This window comes from Nelumbo nucifera, chromosome 7, assembly GCF_055504915.1.
Source record: "Nelumbo nucifera cultivar China Antique chromosome 7, China Antique-T2T, whole genome shotgun sequence".
Classification (NCBI taxonomy): Eukaryota; Viridiplantae; Streptophyta; class Magnoliopsida; order Proteales; family Nelumbonaceae; genus Nelumbo; species Nelumbo nucifera.
The window spans coordinates 15544457-15567995 of record NC_142655.1 but is presented as its reverse complement, the minus strand read 5'-3'; the positions used below and the strand labels follow the sequence as shown (position 1 = coordinate 15567995).

The 23539-nt window shown below is 38.4% G+C and overlaps 2 protein-coding genes across 6 annotated transcripts; both read right to left on the bottom strand.

Moving 5' to 3' along the window:
* Positions 1-2456: 2456 nt before the first annotated feature.
* Positions 2457-7616, bottom strand: LOC104607877 (disease resistance protein RPM1-like). Of its 3 annotated transcripts, none has more exons than XR_016078825.1 (3): positions 4753-7616; positions 3775-4190; positions 2458-2860 (listed from the first exon to the last, which is right to left on the bottom strand). XR_016078825.1 is itself a non-coding variant. In XM_010273633.3 (2 exons), exon 1 carries the CDS (start codon positions 7613-7615, stop codon positions 4775-4777), a length of 2841 nt encoding a protein of 946 aa, XP_010271935.2. In that variant the 5' UTR covers position 7616; the 3' UTR covers positions 2457-2860; positions 4753-4774. The 3 variants fall into 3 exon arrangements, 1 of the variants encoding a protein (XP_010271935.2); XR_016078824.1 differs by having other exon boundaries at positions 3995-4190; XM_010273633.3 differs by lacking the exon at positions 3775-4190 and having other exon boundaries at positions 2457-2860.
* Positions 7237-22281, bottom strand: LOC109113888 (disease resistance protein RPM1-like). 3 transcript variants are annotated; one of them, XM_088892205.1, is made up of 2 exons: positions 19274-22281; positions 7237-7362 (listed from the first exon to the last, which is right to left on the bottom strand). In XM_088892205.1, the coding sequence occupies exon 1, from the start codon at positions 22111-22113 to the stop codon at positions 19294-19296; it is 2820 nt and encodes a 939-aa protein (XP_088748331.1). In that variant the 5' UTR covers positions 22114-22281; the 3' UTR covers positions 7237-7362; positions 19274-19293. The 3 variants fall into 3 exon arrangements, with proteins under 3 accessions (XP_088748331.1, XP_019055037.1, XP_088748332.1); XM_019199492.2 differs by lacking the exon at positions 7237-7362 and adding an exon at positions 13248-13381; XM_088892206.1 differs by lacking the exon at positions 7237-7362 and adding an exon at positions 13473-13490.
* Between the last annotated feature and the right edge of the window lie 1258 nt (positions 22282-23539).

Here is a 23539-nt window from a genome sequence, read left to right as displayed (position 1 = left end):
GATATAAGATAAGAATATATGTATCAATTAACCGGGTTTGAGTTGGAACCAATTTAAATCAAAATGAATTTGAACATATTGGACGGTCCAAACATTGAATTGGATTGCTCCGAATTGATCAAAAAAATTCATTAGACTGGATTTGACCTGATCCATTTATAATGGACTCACTGGATCGGATTGGACCAAATCCAATCCAATTGACACCCCTAATTGAATGGGTATGGTCTTTATTTGCGTGTCTATCCTCATTTCACAGGAGTTTTGATTTGGTGCAAATATAAGTAACCCATCACGAATAAACACGCCACATTTGTAGCTTATATATATTCACATAAGGTACAACTTCTAATTAAGTTTACGCTGTATACAAGACAATTTTCTTGTGTATGCTATTCTTCAATGTAAGGCCATTGTCCAGATCACATTGAAACTCTTCTACACATCACAGTATCTAAAGATTAAATACTCAGTTATGGTGTCTGGGTTTGCCCCAGTTTTATAAATTGGTATTACAAAATTACAAATTATAGGGGTATTAATTAAGGGGGAGGGGAGTCAGGGGACAAAGCAAGGTGCACATAAGTCCATTGACCTTATAACGGAGAGCCTGCACTTATACAGGTTTGATCCGGGTTTGCATCCGCCCCCCACAGATTTGCCCCCCAAAATCATCCCACGGACTCACAGCGCACCGCGTGTCCTCCCACACGCGAATTAGACTCACTCGTGCGGAGGTAATCCACTTCGCCCAAAAGGTTATTCCCCCTTGGACTCTCACTCCTTTCTCTCTTTCTCGAATTTCAACTTGATTTGAACCTTCGACTTTTTGTTCTCAGAATGCCCCCTTCGAGTTCCGGCAGTCAATGCCGACGATCGTTCCGTAGATTTATTTACCGGAGGTAAGTTTCTCTCTTTATTCTCAGTTCTCATATCTGTTTTTTCTCATTTTTATACGTTGTTTTTTTTTTTTTTAATTTATTTTCTACCTTCCGTTCTTAAATCTGAAACCGGCCGGAGCTTATCCCCCTTCGAATTCCGCCAGGAGCAAGGCCTTTGGCCTTTGTAACGAGTTAACCAAAGTCTTACCCACTTGTACTATGATCCCACAGGAGCAAGGCCTTTGGCCTTTGCAGCAGCAACAAGTGCTGAAGTTGTATTGGGTGCAGAGGGAGGGACAGGTGCAGATTATGAACTATCCTGGGATACATATTGCTGTTGAAGCTGCAAGAATGTTAATCCAAACATTCTGAGGATTAAAAAGTGTCAAAGATGAGGTTAATCGGATCAGATGAGCCTGTAAGTCAATGAATAAGTGTCAAATATGACTACTGCATATATAGATATGAGAACTGAGAATAAACAGATATAAGAACGAAACTTACCTCTGGTAAACAAATCTGCCGGAACGATTGTCGGCGTCGGCTGGCGGAACTCGAAGGGGGCAAACTCCGGCGGGTTTCAGTTCTGAGAAATGGAAGGTCGAAGGTTCAGGTGAGGATGAAATTCGAGAGAGAGAGAGGAGTGAGAGTCTGAAAGGGGATGACCTTTTGGGCAAAGTGAATTAGCTCCGTACGAGAGAGTCTAATTCGCATGTGAGAGGACACGCGGCGCGCTGTGAGTCCGTGGGATATTTTCGGGGGAAAAACCTGTCGGGGGAGGATGCGAACCCGTTTGATCCCACACTTCATATTGCCACCTCTTTTTATTCTTCATTCAAATGAGTGGGTTAATACCATAACCTTCTCAAGTTACCTGCTCCTGATTAGGTCAATGGTCCAGTAGTTGAGATGGTCATTCAATATCCCTCAGAAAATGGAGGCATTGGATTGAAGTTGACCTCAATTGCGCCCTACAGTTTAAAGTCAATTTGCATGGATTAAACGGACCAACAAGATATATTGGATTGGACTAATACGGTCCAAAATATTTATTAGATTGGATTGGACCTGGTCCATCCATAATAAATTTATATTGATTTAGGTGTTAATGGATTAAGTTTGGGTTGAAACCAATCTAAATCAAAACAAATTTGAACAAATTGAATGGTTCAGACATTGAATTGGACTAATCCAAAATGGTCCAATATATTCATTAGACTGAATTGGACCTGATCCATTTATAACAGACTCACATTGGACTGGATCGAATTTGACCATGTCCAGTCCAATTGACACCCCTGCTTTGTCCCCATCCCCGAGTGCCTCACTGTAATATGTGATACCCAAAAAATGTTGAGTAGAGACAAATGATGTATGGTTTCAAGGGTTTGCTCCTGTGCTTCCATAGTTAGAGGGACGCCAAATGACCATCTTTAACTACTGGTTCATCGACTTGCACAGGTAGAATTGATTGTAAATTTGTAATTGATGAAAATGAAATAATTCAATTTACACTGTTTCTGAAGAACTTTGTCACACAGTTGTTCAGTTCATTTTTCCATATGCAATTATCAGGCAACTCTATAAACAACTAATACATTTATGCAATTGATTTAAATAAAACGGGTTTACAAGGAACAATTTCCCAACAAGCAACATGTACATTAGATAGAAACAGAAATTAAATCTAAACCTAAAAAAAAAGAGAACAGAAATTAAATCAAACCCTAACTATCAAGTGTTATTAAACCCTAGCTAGATCACATGCAGTATATGGTGACAAATTTATTATGCACAAACATTCTTCAATGCCTACAGCATGGGAAACATTATTGAACTAAAACATCTTCACTCCAACCATAACTACTGAAATATATGAATAAAGGCCAAATAACATCTTCCTTGCAGCATATTTGTTCTTCAGTCTTCATTCCAAAGTATCACAGAGATTACACTGCAGAAGGCTTCTCATATGCTGGCTGCCAAGTATGAAGCATCATAAACAGAACAAATAAGCAAGCGGATGGATTAAATTCAATGTAAATTATGATGACTTTCTGTTTATATGACAAATGAATTATGGGAATGGCAATAGATTGGTTCATGATATATAAATTGTAGCTTAGATGGAGTATTCTTGACCCATTCTCAAATAGATTTCAAACAACATAGGGCTGCTGATGACCAATTAATCCGTCCTATATATAAGTGGGACATGCTTTGGGCCCTTGGTTATTTTCCACTATATTGGTAGGGGTGTCAATTGGACTGGATTTGGTCGAATCCAATCCAGTCCAATGAATATTTTTGACCGGTCGATTCTATGTCTAGACCATTCAATCTGTTCAAATTCGTTTTGATTTAGATTGGTTTTAACCCAAATCTGGTCTATTGACACCTATATTCTTATCTTATATTAATGGACCAGACATTAGTTTAATCCAACCTAATCCAATATAATTTTTTTACGGACGGACCAGGTCCAATCCAATATAATAAATATTTTAGACCAAATTAATCAAATCCAATATGTCTTGTTAGTCCATCCAATCCGTCTAAATTGATTTTGGATTGGATGGGGTCCAATCCAAAACCGATCCATTGACACCCTTAAATATTGGAAGCCATTATCATCCATAGCTAAAATAGTAATAATGGCCAATATTGGTCTCAGGCATCTGATTTCATCATAATCAGCAAGAGTAAACCTTGTCATCAAAATCATTGGGGGTGGTCGATTACATAAATCCTGTTTTGTTGTATTGAATGGAATTAATGGAGAGGCAAAATAAGGATTACGAGGACCTACATCCTTGATCAAGTCCTAATGGATTTAATCTTTGGCCCACTAAATTATACTAAAATAGGGATAATAAGAACTGAGAATACCTACCTCATGCATCATGGATACATCTCCAATTTGAGAAGAAATAAAAACCCAAAAAGGAAAGGTTAAAAGTCAAAAAGACCCAAAAGGGTATGATTGGTCATTGGTGCACATGCTACGAAATATTAAATCCTTCTAATTTAAAATGTTGGGATAGAAAAATAAGAAAGAAAGAAGCAGAAAGTTGATGGAATGAAATTTTCTTTTAAGTTTTAACAACTTTTACCTTCACTTTCTGTTTCTCTCTCGAGCCAAACACAGCCTTAAGGACTGTATTTTTCATGGTATAAGATATAAATGATAACATATAAAGAACTCGGCCATCTCCATATTGTGTAATCCACCTTTTTTTGAAATTCCGAAAATGTTCCTATCCACTTGTTATATCTCTCCGAGCAAATATTTACCGTTGCAGATTGCATCTGAAAAGGGGGCACACATTTCAATGACTGAAAAGGCTGAACAGTGCTGAATGTCCTATTATTTTGTCTTTTAATGAATAATTAATAATGGGATTGGTTACAAATAAATTCATATTGATTGTCCTATTATTTTATTACGGACAGGCCTAATCTAAAATTCTGAATTTTACTGTAATTTTATAAATATTTAAAAGTTCAAAAACTCACACTATATGCACCTATATCTGCCCGTAATTGACATCAATTCCGAACTGACACCTACCCCAATTATACTATAAATTCTAACCTTGAGCTGAACGGTCATTCACAAAAAGACAAAAAAAGGTCATTCAGCTCGGTTCAAACATATCCATCCTTACTAAAAGGATTATTATAATTTGCAACAAAATGAATGCCCTTTCTTGTAATCTTCCCTGGTTGAGTTTTTTTCTTTTTTTTTTTAATTTCTGAGAAATGAGAATAAAGCAGAACAAATTAAAATGATGCTGAAGTATTATAATTTAGTTTTAGGGGAATGAAAATTAATTAAACTAAAAAAAAAGAATTAGTGGTGGGCACTTACCAAATTATTAGTTAGCCAGATATCAGACCAAGAGGAGCTTGCGCCTTGCACTTGCAGTATCATTTAAATCATATATCTCCCACTGTCCATCAATCCAATTCGGAAATCTAACCGATGGGACATGTGCTACTTTCGCATGATCTTCGCCATTATACCACATCTTCAGTCGAAATTCATCTGGCATATTACAAAAAAGAATTTCCTCAAGCTTTGTGAGGCGTTCAATGCCTGATGGCACTTTCTCTAGAATTCTGCAATACGTAATTTCTATGCGTTCGAGATTAGGCAGTGATCCCTCCTCCATTGTAACCATTCTCAATCCTCCTAAACTGTTAAGAATTAGATAAGTAAGCCTCTGAAAACCGCCTGATTGAAAACGTAATTGTTCTCCCTGGTAAGCATCACCGAGACTAAGCACTCTTAGGTCGGGTAAACCATTTAGGGCTTCAAGTGGATCATCCTTCAATTTAGCCCCCGCTAAGGCTATACTGCTCAAACTGCGTAATGAAGGAATCCAATGTGGTAAACTCTGTAATCGCCCAACCAACGCTAACTTTCTTAGAAAACGAGGTGGGGAAGATAGTGATTCGAGGTCAAGAATCTCGCTCTCCTCTATTGCAGTTACAGCTAGAGATTTTAGGCAGCTCATTTTTTCAATGGAGGAACACAAATGTATTCCATCCTCCCTTTTTAACATCATAATCCACAATTTTCTGAGTTGGACCAATCTCCCGAGCTCTTTAATTAAGACACTTGCAGTGTTTGCTATCATGAAACTCAGTTTTTGTAGGGATTCTAATACTCCAATTCCATTTGGTGCCTTGAATCCTAAATATTCGTCAAACGTACCAGAAGCAAAATCAGTAGTCCTGTAGTAAACAAGAAGATGTCGTAGTTTATGAAGGCTGAGGATCCCAATGGGCAACTCAGACACGTATGTTTGTTTAAGATCCAAGGTCTCCAAATTTTGGAGCTTCTTGATGGAATCTGGAATCTGTTTGATGTTGGTGTTCCTCAAGCTTAAATACTTTAAATGGAAGAGATTGGTGAATTCCTCTAGAAACTCATTCAACGGGGCATTTCGCAAATCCAACACCTTGAGCAGCTCCAGCCTTGAAAAAAATGCACCACTTCTAAATGTGTCGGATAATGTACTCACGTTAAACGTAAACAGAGAACGAAGGTGGGTGATGCTCTCCTCCTGTTGCGGTACCAATTCACAACTATGATGGAAAGATAGACGCCTGATTTTTTCATTATCTACCTTGACATCCTGGTCCTGCTTAATTATGGTGCCAAAATTCTGCTCCCTAGCTTTTGAAAGAATGATTTCTCGAATGAGGTCATGGACTCGACATTTTTTGACTCGTCCATCAAAGTCAGATGTTTCTGCTATTTGGATAAGGCTCCTATTAACTAGCTCATAGAGGTAACTCTCTCCTATCTCTTCCAAGGTCTTCCCTTCTTTCCTTTGGATAAATCCTTCTGCCATCCATATTCGAATTAATCTCGTTTTATCAATCAATTCATCTTCAGGGAACATACTTAGACACAAAAAGCAAGATTTCAAATGATATGGCAGATCATTGTAGCTCAGGGTTAGTATTTTCACCATACTCCTAAGACTGTCATCTTCATATAGCTCAGTAGCCAGGCTGCGGTCAAACATCTCCCAGTCCATCTCAGTCTTCTGCTTTGTTGATAAAACACCACCCACTGTCACAATTGCAAGTGGAAGTCCTCCACATTTCCTGACAATGCTTTGAGAGAGCTCCTCCAGATGTGTAGGACAACTATGGTCAGGGGAAGACCGAAAGGTCTTGTTGCAGAACAGAGTCCAAGACTTTTTTTGGGACAATGTTTTGAGTGTGTAAACATGAAGATGAGATTTCATGCACGATTCAGCTACAACTTTAGAACGTGTTGTGATCATTATTCTACTTCCACGATTGCTATCAGTATCAGGGAAAACATGTTCAATAGATTTCCATGCTTGTATGCTCCATATGTCATCAACAACGATTACATACCTCTTTTGCTTCAAAAATTCTTGGAGCAGTTGCTTCAGCTTGGCATCCTCCATTGTCTCGACTCCATGAGGAATTGGTTGGTGATGCTCCTCGTATATCTGCTTTGTCATGTGTATTAGCAACTCGTGAATCCTTGGTGACTCTGAAAAAGTAACCCATACATGGGATTGGAAGTGTCCCTTCACCCTTTGATCGTCGTACACTTTCCTGACCAGAGTTGTCTTGCCTAGGCCACCCATACCCACCACCGAAATTACTCCAAGGCTTGATTGACCCTCCACAAGCCACCCAGTGATTTCTTCCTTGGGCTTTTCAATCCCTACCAGATCGGTTTCATGCAACAGAAGGGCATCTTCTCGGATATCATGGAACATGGCACCTGATGAAGACCTCGAACTTGGAGCTTGTTCTAAGCTTTTGAGTTTATATCGCTTTCTCCTCTCGGATACATTCTGTATTTGGGCTTTAATGTCTTGTATCTGAGTGGCCAGTGACTGGCGTGTTTTAAAGTTCTTGATGAAGCGGCTGATCTTGTGAATATAGCTGATGATGAATCCATGTGATTGATGTTCTCCTTGTTCTGCAAAGCGAAACATGAACTCATCAAGGACATCTTCCATATCATAAGCCACTTCTCTGACATCCTTTACCCATAATTTTACAGCTTCTTCGGTTTCAGACCTTGCATCTGCATCTTTCAGGAATGCTTTCATGGTCCTCAATTCAACAACAATGCTCTTAACTTCTTTGCGCAGCCCTTTCAATAGCTTCACCTTCGCCTCTATCATGGCCAAAAGGTGGTCGAGAAGAAATGATACGGCGCTCTCTGCCATTTCTCTGCTTTGGCTCTTAGAAAATTTTATGTTTTTTGGTACAACTCTCACTCACAGGAAGTTTCATCTACCTTGATTTGTAACTTCTATTATATACACCAGTCTAGCTAGTTGATGAAAGTAATAGAATTTTGCACAGGACAAAATCCATGCAAAGAATACAAGAAAAGGATCAATTCCAAAAGGGGCAATTCTTAAACAAGACTTCGCATTTAATTTGCTTCTTATTTCATTTCTAAGTACTCATCTATCTTTAGACTGAATAAATACTATTCGAATATGGATAGGGCTCGTAGTTCAGTTCAGAATTCAGATGGTTTGTTGTAATTTCTCCTTGGAAATTTAGAATGCAGAATACACATTAATTTTATAATCTATAGATTAATTATTACAATTAAATCTAATTAAGTCAGATTAATGCATGATCTCGCCCATAATTATAGTGCATATAAATCTTGGTATTTCATTGTAGTACGCAAGTAGCTTTCATATGTAATGTGTATATATGGTCTTTAATTTACGAGAGGATAACTACATTTGGAATTTTGATTTAGATGGTGTTTGGTTCCGTTTGCATTTATTCAGTAAACATTTTGTATTTGTGTGATTGTAAAATCAAGAAACATATTTAACGAGGACGTTTATGACACGTAAGTGCCATTAGGCACCATATCAGCAAAATGCCAATAAACGTCTTATGTTTGTGCCTTGAATTCTTTGTGGTGATCTGCTTCATAAATCTGCTCCGAATTAATTTGAGAAAAACTTGAAGGAAAAATTTCATAGTGGTTTGTGGTGGATGCGTAGGGTGGTATGGACCCGACTCATATTCATCTTATAACTCCGAATCGAATACAAAGAGTCATGTATTTTGGGGGTTTTCTGTCTTGTATACAGATGTCTGAGTCTTGTGAGAGTGAGTGAGACATTGGGTGTATTTGGGGCTTAGGGTTTTCTGCGAAAGCACAACTTTGTAGTTCTTCTCCATTACCTATTGGGTGTATTTGGGACTTAGGTTTTCTGTGAGAGCACAACTCTGTATTTCTTCTTCATTACCTACTTCATAGTTGATGAGGGTAGATTTGGCCCTCCAGTGAAATTGCGACACGTGGCACCTCGTAACAACTAGGCAACACCTAGGCAACAACTACCAAGTTGGTGTCCTGCCGGGGCACCGACCTGGCCGGCCTGGCACGGCCTGGCACGCGGCCTACACGTAGCCTGCGCGCTGCCTGCGCGACCTGGCCGACCTGGATCAGCCCGGCAGATGATCCGACCTGGCCGACCAGGCAACCCATAAGACGCCCACCGATGAACCATAACGGCATACCCCGCGAGCTCGGTAGCTCACCAAGGAGCTCGCCAAGGAGCTCGGTAGCTCACCAAAGAGCTCGCCAAGGAGCTAGGCAGCTCACCAAAGAGCTCGCCAAGGAGCTAGGCAGCTCACCAAAGAGCTCGCCAAGGAGCTAGGCAGCTCTCCAAGGAGCCAGGCAGCTCGGCAAAGCTCGCCACAAGCAGCTCGGCATAGCCCAAGGAGCTCGGCATAGCTCCCTCGGGCAGCTCGCCACTTGTAGGGTAGCTCGGTACAGAAGAGTAATTTGGCGTATCGCAGGAAGATCTCCTGCCTGACAACCTGGCCCAGACACCGATCCGCCGACTGACATAGGCGCCGACCTGACAACCTGGCCCAAGCGCCGAACTGGCCGCCTGACACAAGCGTCAGCTTAACAACCTCGAGGAGTTCACCACCGTACCCCGGTTCTGACGGGATGTGACGAGTCTTACCGTTTGAAGGCTTTTCACCCACCTAACCCGCGAGGACACTACTATATAAGGACTCCGACCCCCAAAGCCAAAGGGGAGGGGAAAAAGGATGGTAACCCCTGCTCTCTAGCTCTCTCATTTCTCTCCAAGCTCTCTGTAATCAGAATGCTAACTTAGGCATCGGAGAGTCCTTGCCGGGAAAATACCCCCGGGTCCTCTGATTCAGTTCTCGTAGGTCCCTCATCTCCCGCCACCTACAAAGGAGAGGAAATCACCTCATGCAGAGGGCAGTCGGGTTGCGCTGCACCAGGGAGCTCCACCATCATCTGAGTTGCAGGCCGCCTAGGAGCAGGTCAAATGACGAATCTACCAGGTAGTTCTCCCCCAGGGAGTTCGCCACCAAGTAGCTCTCCACCAGGGAGCTCGCCACCAGGTAGTTCGCCACTAGGGAGTTCGCCACCAGGGAGTTCGCCACCAGGCAGTTCTCCACCAGGGAATTCGCCACCAAGCAGTTCGCCACCAAGTAGCTCTCCACCAGGGAGCTCACCACTAGACAGTTCTCCACCAGGGAGTTTTCCACCAAGCAGTTTGCCACCAAGTAGCTCTCAACCAGGAAGCTCGCCACCAAGCAGTTCTCCACCAGGGAGTTCGCCACCAAGTAGCTCATCACCAAGGCACGTCACCACCGGGTCAAATAACGAGGTACTTAGCCAAAAAAATTTATACTTCACAAAAAATTGGTATGTGACCAGAAACGGTTACATCAATAGTAATTTTTTGTTCCTCCTTCGCCTATGGACGTAGTTTATAAGGTGAACCATGTAAATTTGTGTATTCTCTGTGCTTGCTTTCTCTTTATCTCTGTTTTATTTTCATTGGAGTGCCATTTTCGAATATCTTTTATTGGGTTTTCCTGTAACAAAATGCCTACCCATTTCTGGAAGCTCCAAAATGAGAGTTCCTGAACGAGAGAGGCGCACAGAAACTGTTTGCAAATTTTGATACATACAAATACAATTAATGAGGCATTTGTTGACGGGGCATCTATGTGGCACCGTCAAAAAATATTACTCAATAAATTTGAACGGAACCAAACATATACTTATTCAAGAAGCAGAGACTAGATTTGGAACTGAAATACATAGACAATAACGTATATTGAATGGGTAATTCATTATCAGAAAAGCAAAGCAAAGGCGGAAATAAAAAGAAGTTACGATTTATGAACAATTCTTTTCTTCGTCATTAATTTGGGAGATCTAGGTTACATTCCATCTTCTCTGCAATAAGGCTAAAGGCATCTCTTGTGCCTTGCACATTAACAAAGTAAAGGACTGCTCCTTTCCTTTAACAAGATAAAAGAAATAACAAGAATTTTCTTCCTTTTGACCCTTTTGACTGGGCTGGAATCGAGAATAGAGATGGTCCAAAGCATTTAATTTGCTTCTTTTATAGACCAGCAGTGCAGTTGTTGGAGCAGTAGCTCCAGATTGGCTTCCTTCATTTCCTCAGCTTATTGAGAATTGATTCCTTGTGCTACTCATGTATCTGCTTTTATCTTGTCCATAAGCAATTCCCCAATCCAAAGCCTCTTTTAGTTTGCAGTGCACAATCTAATCTGGATACAAATTTTGCACCTAGTTCGTCCCCATCCGTCCGATTTAAATGGACGGCCCCTTCTGATTTAGAAAAAGATAAGTGGTTTTTGGCTCATGAGTGATTTTAGGGTCTCAGTCAATAATTTGACCAAATCAACGGTCTTTGGCTCATGAGTGATTTTAGGGTAAAATGGAATAAGCTACTTGACCAATTCCTCGGTTAACTGGTCTGTCCATCCGGTCTGGTTTGATTTTCAAAACCATAATTATGGCTACGATGACATTGTTTGTTATAGAAACCAATGGCAGAATTGAAGAGGGAAAAAAGGAAATAAAGGACTAAATGAAGGGCAATTTTGTCTATTTTGTAAAATACGGTGGCGGGGTTAAAGCTGTCACTCGACTACAGAAATCCAGAACCCTAATCTAATTAAAAATTCAGAGAAGTACGGATTTGCCCAATGCAGATTTCTGATTTCCACTGCAGAGCTATAAGCATTGAAAATGAAAAGGTCAACAACCCACACTCTATACACCAACGCCCGCCCGTGAATTGGTATCAATTCCGAGCTGGCACCTACCCTAACAGTACTTTGAACCTACAAATTCTGACCCTGACCTGAACCGTCATTCTTGGGTGAATTACATGCTCTCACAAAATACCTTGAGGTGACATAAGCCATGTAATAATGAGTGGATTGCTTATCCTCGTTTTTTGGTGTCTGCATTTGGTGCGAATTCAAGTGTGCCAACCTGGATAAACTTCCAATCACGACAGGATATGTCTGTGTTTGGGGACCGGATCTAGTAAGCACAACATAAATAAATATGTTAAACGGGCACTTGATAACTATTTTGATAACTGTCAAAAGTGGGTTTTTATGTTTTTCAAGAGTGAGGTGAGGGTATTTTAAGGGACAGATGCCAAAAACATTCTCAAATGTTCATTGAACATTTATACCTATTGATGAGGGCGGATTTGGCCCTCCAGTGAAATTATGACACATGGCACCTCATGCCAAGTAAGTGCAGCCTTTGACAACTAGACAACTCGAGCTAGCTACAGGCAGCTCACCACAGGTAACTCGCCACTTACAGGCAGCTCGACACTTATAGGCAGCTCGACACTTATAGGCAGCTCGCCACTTACAGGCAGCTCGCCTCCTATTAGGCCACGAAGACCTACCTCGGGAAGAAATACCTCAGCACATTACCGGCAGCTCGGTGAAAAGTAGCTCGGTGCAAGGTAGCTCGTTGCAGAGCAGCTCGGTGTATCGTAGGAAGATTTCCTACCTGACAACCATACTTGCCAAATCTGGAGACTTGCGGCCATGTCTCTCATCATGTCTGCCAACCCTGAGAGGTGTCCCTTGTCTGGTAGGGCCGTACTCTACAACGGTTACCTGCACCCACCAGCTCAGCCCTGGCAAGTAACGGCTGCGGAAGAGAATCAGAGACGGTTATGCCAGATTTGTTAGAACACCACTATATAAGAGCTCTGACCCCCCAGAGGGAAAGGGGAGGGGATAGAAGAAAAAGGAGAAGAAAAAAGGAAGAAAAAAAAGAGAGAAAAGGAAGAAAAAGGAGAGGAAAAATGGAGGTAACCCCTGCTCTCTAGCTCTCTCATTTCTTTAATATCATCTTCAAACTCTCTACTATCAGAGTGCTAACTTAAGCATCGGAGTGGCCTCACCGGGTAAACACCCCCGGGTCCTCTGATTCAGTTCTCGCAGGTTCCTTGGCTCCCGCTATCTACAAAGAGGAGTAGATTATCTCATGCAGAGGGCAGTCGGGCTACAATCCACCAGGGAGCTTGCCACCAAGAGCGCACCCAGCAGCTCATCAAGGTAGCTCACCACTAGGGAGCTCGCTACCAAGTAGCTCACCACCAGGCAGTTCGCCACCAGGGAGCTCCACCATCCTCTGAGTCACAGGTCACTCAAGAGCAGGTCAAATGACGAAGTACTTAGCCAAAAAATTGACACATCACAAAAAATTGGTTTATAACCGAAAATAGTTATATCAATTGGCGCTGTCTGTGGGAACGGTTCCATCAATTGACGCCGTCTGTAGAAACGGTTCCATCAATTGGTGCCGTCTGTGAAAACAGTTACATCAATTGGCGCCGTCTATGGAAATGGTCCCATCAATTGGTGCCGTCTGCCAAAAACGATCACATCACCTATCTCATCCCAACCCCTGTATTTGCACAATACTGTAAAATTGTGGAAAGGCAGAAGGGTGAAAGGCCTTGGTTCTTCAAAAATCAAAAGTCTAAATCTAGCAAATCCTTATATGGGTCTTCAAACTTAGATTGGGCCTGACACTGATTCCACGAGAAGGTTGCATGTGAAGTCCATTGAGCTTAGCATCAAAAGCCTACCGACCGGTGAGCGGGTTGTTTCTGCATGAGATGCTGAATAAGATAAGCAACTCAATTTTCATTTAGTTATGGTTTGAAGGAAAAGACATACGAGGTTTGAATAGGTTTCCTTCCCTTTCCCTACTTTTTCCTTCAAATCAAACACAGCGTTAATAATCGAGATGCTCCAACTCTATAAACAATTAATCCCACTTGCTGGTACTTAACTATATATATCAACCTTTATTATTAAACCTTAAATCACAGTATACGGTATAAATTTTCTATGCAGAAATATGTATTTTCGATGCCTACAGGCTACGCATGGTAAACATTGATGAACTAAAACATCTTCACTCCAACAATAACTACTGAACCCTGTTTTAGACATTCCAGTCTATTCAGTGTCATATCCATTGTGTGAAATCAATTAGTAGCACTTAAATCATTAATCAAGCCATAATGGATCTAAATCTATGATCTATATTATATATACAAGTGTGGATGTAGTGTGAATCTTTTTTATACTAAAATTACCATTTATTTCTTTGTTTCAGAAAATACATAAAAGTTATTTGATTATATCTTTAATGCCAGTTTTAATGGCTATTATAATGGCCATATTTGTGTATTTAATCAATTTCTAATTGTAAGATATGAAAATGTAACTTTAATTATTATTATCTAGCTCATTTAATCCCCTCTCATTAAGTCTTGTACTTGAGGTATTAAATCCCATTTTCTGTTAATAATCTCACATTTTTAAGTTATTTTCACTAATAAATGCTACTAATTAGATCTATGTCAATATTTTTAACAATATAAACTCATATATTTTAAAAGTAGCTCAAAAATAAAACCATTCTTTATTCAAGTGGTGGCTAAAAAATTCAACAATCTGAATCAAATTGATCAACCTATGAAGTCATAGTTAGGTAATAAAATTTCTAAAATATAAAGAAATATAAAAAATTACAAAAAATCAGACACATTTATGATATTTTTTATTAATCAAATTAAAAATAAGTGAGAATTATTTTTATTGATAATGAAAATGAAATGCATAATTTTGGGTTAAATGTGTTAACCTTTAATGTCATAAATAAATAATAAAATTTAAAAATACATAAATTTTGCAAAAAAAGCAATCAAGCACGTGCATAATATCATGTATATCATAGTAAACAAAAAGCAAGTGTAACATATTATAATTATTTTTACACACAAAAATACAAAAACATTATAGAAAAAAACTGAACCCATCTATAGTTCTATATTTAAACTACTATTAAAAATATGAATAAGATTGTGGAACTTTCTTTTGAAAAAATCAAGGTTTTAAAAACCGACCTAGAAATGGAACAACTTTATCTTTCAATTTTTGGGCCAATGGTTCAATTGTCCAGTTTGAATGGGTCAAAGTCCACCTTATACATATACATTATTATGAAATGGGAGTGTGGGACTTTGAGAAGGAAGTGACAGGTTAAAGCTGAGAAGTGAGAAAAAAGAAAGGGAAGAAGAATAAGAAGAGAAGGAACATCCTTGGAGATGGTTGTCACCATGTTCACCGACCATTGTTATAGAACCATTTAACTTGAGAAGAAGAAGAAAAAAAAAGGAACCACAATCGACGGCTATCTCCATGTTCGTCATCACCATCGCTACAATGTTGTTTGCTCGCTTCTTACATCTTGCTCATCTCTCTAAATCTTTCTAAAAATCCCTGATCATTTACTTCATTGGTGTAACTCAGATTTTAATATAAGATCGATGCTTAATCTATTATCTCTTGCATTGATTTTTTTATTTCTTCATTGGAATTGCGTTTTCTTTTTTTTTTTTTTTGCTGTTGCAACTTAAAAGGAATCAAGGGAATGAAAAACTCAAAATCAAAATGGAAAAACAAAAAACCCTAACTAATTTTGGCCATTGAGAATAATCAAACAAGATTATGAAATATGAAATTTTCTTTTTTCAAAATTTTCTAATTTTTTAAAATAAATACAAAATTTGGAATTAGTTTGAAAGCAACCTAATAGCCATTAACTAAGTTGAACATTTTAATGGTTAAAACGATTGGGACTGTAGTTCTCTAACCATTTCAATGGTTTTTTTTTTGTAAAATAGTGGTCCAGGGGTCAAAACAAAACTAGTGACTTGACCAGTTTCCAGGCCAAACGATTTGACCATCCATTCTAGTCTAGTTTTTGAAACATTGATTAAAATACTTTTTTGACCTCATTCAATTCCCTCTACTTTTTTTTTTGATAAATTAACAAAAGAGAAAAAAACACCAAAAAGATAAAACACTACGAAAAGAAGAGTCTAGCCAAGCAGGTAAGCTGGTCAAAGATACTTGAAACTTCACAATTTGATATGTTTATCACATATTTGAATGATGTGTTTATGTAATTGGATTTGGATTTTTTAATTTTCATCTAATTAATAATAAAAAACAAAAATAAAAAAATATATAAAGTTTATAAAAAATTTCTCAGATTGGAGCTTGTTGCTACCAATGAGGACATGATGTGACAATGACGTAGACTTCCTATAATGGGTAGTAATGCTGAAAACAAATATGGAGCACTGGTACCAAATAGAAAATGTTGTTGCTCTAGGAAACTTCTTATCTGATAGCAAAGTTTCCAAAAAGAAAGACACCATTTTCTTAGAAAACGGTGCTTCCAACCCATACATCAGAAGAGAAAATGGTGTAGTATCTATAGCATTGATGCCAAACATATACTAAGAGAATGCTTTGTTCCCCATTATATTGGAGTGGAGTGTGGTCAAGAAATGGGTTGACACCATAGCACAAAGATGGGGAATTTGGCAGATGTGGGAGTCATGGCTTAATTGGAGGAGAATTTTATGGGGTTTGACGGTAGAACAAAAGAGAATCCTTTTGAATTAAAGATGTTGATGGTGTTTTTTATGAAAATGCCATATTATGTGGGTATTTGGCATTGGATCAAAGTGTTTTACAAGTGTTCCATTTTTGCTGATGTGTAATTCATGCCACATCAGCAATTAAACTGAATCGACAAAAAAAAATCGCAGTTGGCAATTCTGTTTTTGAAAAAGATCTTTTTACAATGATTAGCTTTGGGATTTGGGAAAGGAGGGGTTTCTTAAATCATCAAATTTGACATTTTTGAATTGCCTTGATAATCTTGAATCACTAAGGTAACGTGATACATTGAAATTTAAAAAAAGTGACTCCTTTTCTGAGATGTCATTTTAAATGCACAATCAACCTGCATCATCTTTGTGTTTATCAGAAAAAGTGAAATGAAACACTTATAAATTAGGGCCCACTTGTGAAACTCCCTCATGCCAAACACCCAATATGTGAAACTATACCGTCACTTCACTTACTTAGACACCTCTTATAGTTTCACATATTTATTAAAACCTACCTGTAGTTTGCATAATCTGAAACCACCTCCTATAGTTTGTAGCTTTTGTACTTATAACTTTCATCAGGAACCATTTGTATTTTATTTTTGAGAATGGTCATGTAAATTTTTAAAATGAGTCCAAAATTTGAAAGGGGGTAAGGTTTTTTCACTTTTAAAATATCCCTACCTATTGAATCTCTTCCTGAGAGATCTAAATTGACCAGACTTTTGTAATACCCAAATCAAAGCAGCTTCGTAACCTAGCACTCAAATTGGACCTTTGAGAAATGCTTAAGTTTAAAGTCTAATCAGGGCTGTCAAATGTCAATGGATTTTGAAAGGATTCGATTAAAATCTAAGTCCAATTATTGTATATTTTATATTGATATAGTATAAAAAAATTATATAATTATATCAAAATATGATTTAAAAAATCATTAAAAATCTGGATTAAAGCCTAGGTCAGATATCCAGTCCAACATTTATTATAACTTTCTTTCTTTTATTTTGTAAGTAAACCTAAGCAAATTAAAATGATGCATGCTAATTGTTATATCTGGAAACTTTAGTCAAGAAGATTAAAAAAAAAATATTCTTGCCAGTCACTCACCAAATTAGCTGATCAGCAGAATCAAGCTACTTGTGAGCCAATTGAGCTTGCTTCACTAGAAGCTCGAACTAAAATAGTTTGAAGCTCGATTCGTGCAACTTGCCAACTAATCAACTTTATGTATAATTATTAAAATTTTTAATTGACTCACCGTCGGAATCTGAGCTGAGTTCAAACATAGGAGCTTTTGAGTTGAGCTAGTATTTCTAATTCAAATGGAGTTCGAGCTCAAATCCAAGCCTCATGCTTCTCTACTAACCCGAGCTCGAAAAGTCTAACATTTGGTTCAACTTGGCTTGTATCCACCCATAATGAGCATTTAAATCATTTCTTACTACTTCCTCTAAAGTCCTTTTCAGTTTGCCTCTATCTCCTCTAACCCCTCCAACTTGTGATTGATCTTCCACAAGACATTCAATAACTTCCTTCTTGGGCTTGCAATCCAGCTTAATTGCCCCAATGAACGGGTGTCTCTTCAAATATCATGCCACTCAGCACAAGAAGAATTTGAGCTTGAGACATGAATCTTGGCTTCTGAATTTAATCTTCTGTATCTAAGTGACTAGAGAATTGTCGGTTCAAGTTCTTGAGGAAGAGAATGATTATGTGATGTGTAGAGAGATGGTTGACTTGTGGGTTCGATTATAAAAAAGAATAAGCTTTTACCTTCAAATTTTGGGCTGTCGAAAACAAAAACGAACCAAAAAAAACGAAAGAGTATTGAGCGTTTGGCAATAGTTGTTGCCCCAAAACACAAAACCTAGGGGCCCATTTGGAAGGGTGTAAGCTTTCAGTTGCTTTTACTCGGCAGCTTTGAAGAAGCTACTCAAACAAGCTTCACCTGGAAGCCAATTTTCAGGTTTGAAGACAGCTTATTTAAGCTTTCTAAGTTATTTCTTCTAAACTTAACTTGTATATTGTTGATTTGCACAATACTATAAAAATTGTGGAAAACAAAAAGGGTGAGAGGCATTGGTTCTTCAGAAATCAAAAGTATACAACCAGCAAACCCTTATATGGGCCGTTAAACTTAGACTGGGCCTGACCCTGCCCAGCACAAATTTCGCTTTATTAATCCCACTTTGGAGTTTGGACAGAGCAGGTTGCATATGAGGTCCACTAACCTTACCATGAAAACCCTAGGGGTGAATGGGTTGATTCTGGACGTCCGTACCCTGGAAGCCAATGCAAGCTGTGTGGATGCTATTGTCAAGTAACTCTAAACAACACTAATACATTTATGTAATTGATTTTAATAAAATAAGTCAATAATAAACAACTTTATTACAAGCAAACCCAAATTATTTTACTAAGTAGACAGACCATTAATCGGACCAGCATTGGGACTGGTGCCACATGCCAGTACTTAACTATCCACCATTATTAAACCTTAGTTCACAGAATACAGAAAAATTTTCAATGCAGAAACATGTATTGATCCCTAGAGGCGACAGAATGGCAAACATTGATATAAAATACATTCACTCCAACAATAAATACTTAAATAGATGAATAAAGTATAAGCAGGATCTTCCTTTCCTTTGAAGCACATTATATATATATTTGTACTTCAGTAAACAGGATTCATGTATACTACCCTATTTGATTTGAGAAGAAATAACCCAAAAAGGTATGGTTGGAACTTGGAAGCCAAAAAGACCCAAAAGGGCATGGTCTGATAGAAAATAAAAAAGAAACAAAAAGTTGAGGGAGTGAAATTTCTCTCAAGGACTTTTACATCAACTTTATATTTCTCTCTTATTTTTTATTCAACCAAAGACAGCCTCATGTTCCGTCTCCATATTGTTTAATTCCATCTCCATATTGTTTAATTCAACCAAAGACATCCATATTGTTTTATTCAACCAAAGACAGCCTCATGAATTTCATCTGAAGAGGAAAGTGGCAGGTACTTACCAAATTTGCCCGATCAGGATTCAGGAGAGCCTTGCTGCATCGTGTATATCATATTTCGTTATTTCTCCATCAATCCAATTTAAAAAAAGAACGCATGGGACATGTGCAACTTTGTGATGATCTTCGCCATTACACGAAATCTTCAGATGAAATTCATCGGGCATGTTATGAAAGGAAAGTTCCTCAAGCTCCGTGAGGCGTTCAATGCCTGATGGCACTTCCTCTAGAATTCTACAATTTACAATATATAGCTTTTCAAGATGAGGCAGTGATCTCTCCTCCATTGTAATCACTCTCAATCCTCCTAAACTGTGAAGATATAGAACTTTAAGCTTCTGAAACCTACCTGATTGAAAATGTAATTGTTCTCCTCGGTAAGCCTCAATCAGATAAAGGGTCATTAGGTTAGATAAACCTTCTAAGGCTTCAAGTGGATCATCCTTCAATTTAGTCCCCCATAAGCATATACAGAACAAATTGTGCAATGAAGGAATCCAACGTGGCAGTTTCTCTAATCGCCCTTTCAACATTATCCGTCTTAGTAAAGGAGGTGGCGTAGAAAGTGATTCGAGGTCAAGAATCTCTTCCTCTTCTATTACATGTACACCCAGGGACTCGAGGTGTCTCATTTTGTTAATAGAGGAACACAGATGTATTCCATCTTCTCTTCTTAACTTTACAATCCCCAGTCGTCTCAGTTGGACCAATCTCTCCAGCCCCCTAATTAGCTCACTCCCCGTATTTGCTTCTATGTAGTCAAGTTTTTGCAGGGATACCAAACCTCCAATTCCACTTGGTGCCTTGAATCCTGAATATTGAGGAAGGTGACTAGAGAAATCCAATTCCTTGCGGTAAACAAGAAGATGTCGTAGTTTATCAAGGTTGAGAATCCCCGTGGGCAATTCAGTCACATATGTCTGTTTAAGATCCAAGGTCTCAAGGTTTTGGAGCTTCTTGATGGAATCTGGAATCTCTTTGATGTCGGTGTTCCTCAAGCTTAAATATCTTAAATGGAAGAGATTGGTGAATTCCTCTAGAAATTCACTCAATGGGGCATCTCTCAAATCCAACACCTTGAGCAGCTTAAGCTTTGAAAAAATTTCACCACCTGTAAATGTGTTGGATAATGTATTCACGTTAAACGTAAACAGAGAACGAAGGTGGGTGGTGCTCTTCTCCTGTTGCGGTACCATTTCACAAAAATGATGGAAGGATAGACGCCTGATTTTTTCATTTTCTAACATTACATCCTGCTTAATTATGGCTCCAAAATTCTGGTCCCTAGCTTTTGAAAGAATGATTTCTCGAATGAGGTCATGGACTCGACAAGCTTCGACTCGTCCATCATCGTCATCTGTTTTTGCTATTTGGAGGAGGCTCCTATTAATTAGCTCATGGAAATAACTCTCTCCAACCTCTTCTAAGGTCTTTCCTTCTTTTCTTCGGATAAATCCTTCTGCCATCCATATACGAATCAGTCTCATTTTTTCAATCAATTCATCTTCAGGGAACATAAACAGAGACAAAAAACAAAACTTCAGATGGTATGGCAAATCATTGTAACTCAAAGTTAGTATTTTCATCATGCCCTTAAGTCTGTCATCATCAAACAAATCGGTACCCAAGCTGTGATTGAACATCTCCCATTCTGTTGTGGTCTTCTGTTTGGTTGATAAAACACCGCCCACTGTCACAATTGCAAGTGGAAGTCCTCCACATTTTTTCACAATGCTTTGAGATGGCACCTCCAATTCTGGAGGACAAATCTGCTCTGGGGAGAACGAAAAAGTCTTTTTGCAAAACAGAGTCCAGGACTCTTCTTGGGACAACGGTTTAAGATTATAAACTCGAAAATAAGATTTTATGCATGATGAAGCTACATCATTAGAGCGTGTTGAAATAATTATTCTGCTTCCAAAATTGTTATTAGGGAAGACATTTTTAACAGAATCCCATGCTGGTATGGTCCATATGTCATCAAGAACGACTACATACCTCTTCTTCTTCAGAAATTCTTGGAGCCTCTGCTTCAGTTGGACGTCTTTCATTTCTGCAACATCTTGAGGAATTGGTTGCTTTTGCTCTGCATATACTAATTGCTTTATCATTTCTATTAGCAACTCGTGTATCTCAGGTGACTCTGAAAATGTAACCCATGCTTGGGTTTGGAAGTGTCTCTTCACCCTTTGGTCGTCATACACCTTCTTGACCAGAGTTGTCTTGCCCAAACCACCCATGCCAACCACAGAAATCACTCCAAGCCTTGATTCATCCTCCACAATCCACCCAATTATTTCTTCCTTGGGCTTGCCAATCCCTACCAGCTCAGCTTCATCCAACAGAAGGGCATCTTCTCGAATATCATGCCACTTAACACCTGTAGAATTTGAACCTGCTGAAGCTTGTTCTAGGCTTCTCAATTTGTATCGATCTCTTCTAGTTGATATGTCATGTACTCTGTCTTTAATCTCCTTTATTTGAGTGGCTAGTGAATGGCGGATTTTGAAGGTCTCGAGGAAGCAGATGGTTTTCTGAAGATAGCTTATGAATCTATGCAAGCAATGTTGCCGCTGTTGTTGTCCCCGTTGTGCAAATCGAAGCATGAATTCATCAAGAACGTCTTCTATGTCGTAAGCCACATTCCTCACTTGCGCCACCCAATCTTTTACAGTGTCATTGGTTTCACTCTGTGTATCAGCATCTCTTAAAAAGGCTTGGATGCTTTTCAATTCATCTGTGATGCTCTTGACATCTTTATCCACATCCTTCAATAACTTCACCTTTTCTTCTATCAAGGATGTAAGATGTTCGAGTAGAAAGCCTACAGCGCTCTCTGCCATTTCTCTTCTTTCTCTTCCAAGAAATTTGCTCTTGGTACCTTGGTATTCAAATTCTGTGATACTCAATTGAGGAAATATTGATGCTTCTCTAGTGTTTATAACACCTCTCTTGAAGGATGGGTTGGATTTTTGAGTTTTGGAATTGGGTAGTGTGGATAAATAAAACCCGTTTTTTCCATTTAATTTTGCACCACCCATTGATTTGTTGATAAGAGTAAGTAGTTGAGATATTTTGAAAAACTATTATATTGACCCTCTGTAGTCTGGTCGTTGCTTTTGTTCTATTTTCCTTAAATTTCAATATATACCAGCTGTGATGTAACATGTAAATAATTTACGCAGAATTGTCAAAACAAGAAAAGGAAGTGACTGACATTTAAAGACTGGAATTTTTGGTTCTTTCTTCTCTGGAGATGCCAATGCAAATTAATGGTTGAGATTGGTTTACAAGCATGGCATATAAGTCAATTAATGGTTATTGCATAAGAAGATAGGAAGAAAGAAAAGAAATCGTTTGGTTTGTGGATTGCAGTGTAGTTCTGAGTAAATATCTATATCGAACATATTTTTTTCTTCATTCTTCTGCAAATTTTTATTGGTCTGTTAAGAAAAAAAGAAAAGCTCTATTGACGACCTTGGAGTGTGGTCAAGAAATAAGAAATGGGTTGGCATTAGGATTGGGGAATTATATATGTGGATGAAGAAGCCATGACGTGGAGAATTAATTCATGAATTGTGACTTTAGAAAAATGGAAAGCTTTATGTATGAAAGATGCTGATGGTGTTTTTGATGAAAATGGCATATTATGTATTATGATTTGCAATTACTGCTTTATTTATACCACCTTTGCTTAGGAACCATTTGTATTTCTATTTGGGAATAGTCATGGGACTTTTAAATGAATAGAAAATGTGAAAAAAGGCATGGGTTTAGGGTATTTTTATTTTGAAGATAGTCCTATTAAATGAACCTCTTCTGGAGAGATCCTTATTGACCAGACTTTTGTAATACCCAGAAAGGCAAAAGGAAAAAAAAAATAATAATAACAATAAATGAAAAGCAAAGCAGCTTCATATGAAGCCAAACCTATCTCCCAAACTGGTCCTTTGAGAAATACCAATTAAAATCTAAGTTTAATTAGGGCTATCAATGGGTTTCGAAAGTCTGATACCAGATTTGACATTTGATCCTATATATTAATTAATCTATAATATAGTTATATTAAACCATAATATACATTTCCATTAAAAAGTATTTTTTTTTAAATTCCCTTCTATATTTTAAAAATTATGAAGTGGCAATGGGATTATGATTTAAGAGTTCATTAGATCATATTTGGATGTTGTTCGGTCCGATCTAAATCTGACCCAATTACAGCTTAGGTCTGATATCCAGTCTACCAACATTTTTGTAAGAAGTTTCTAT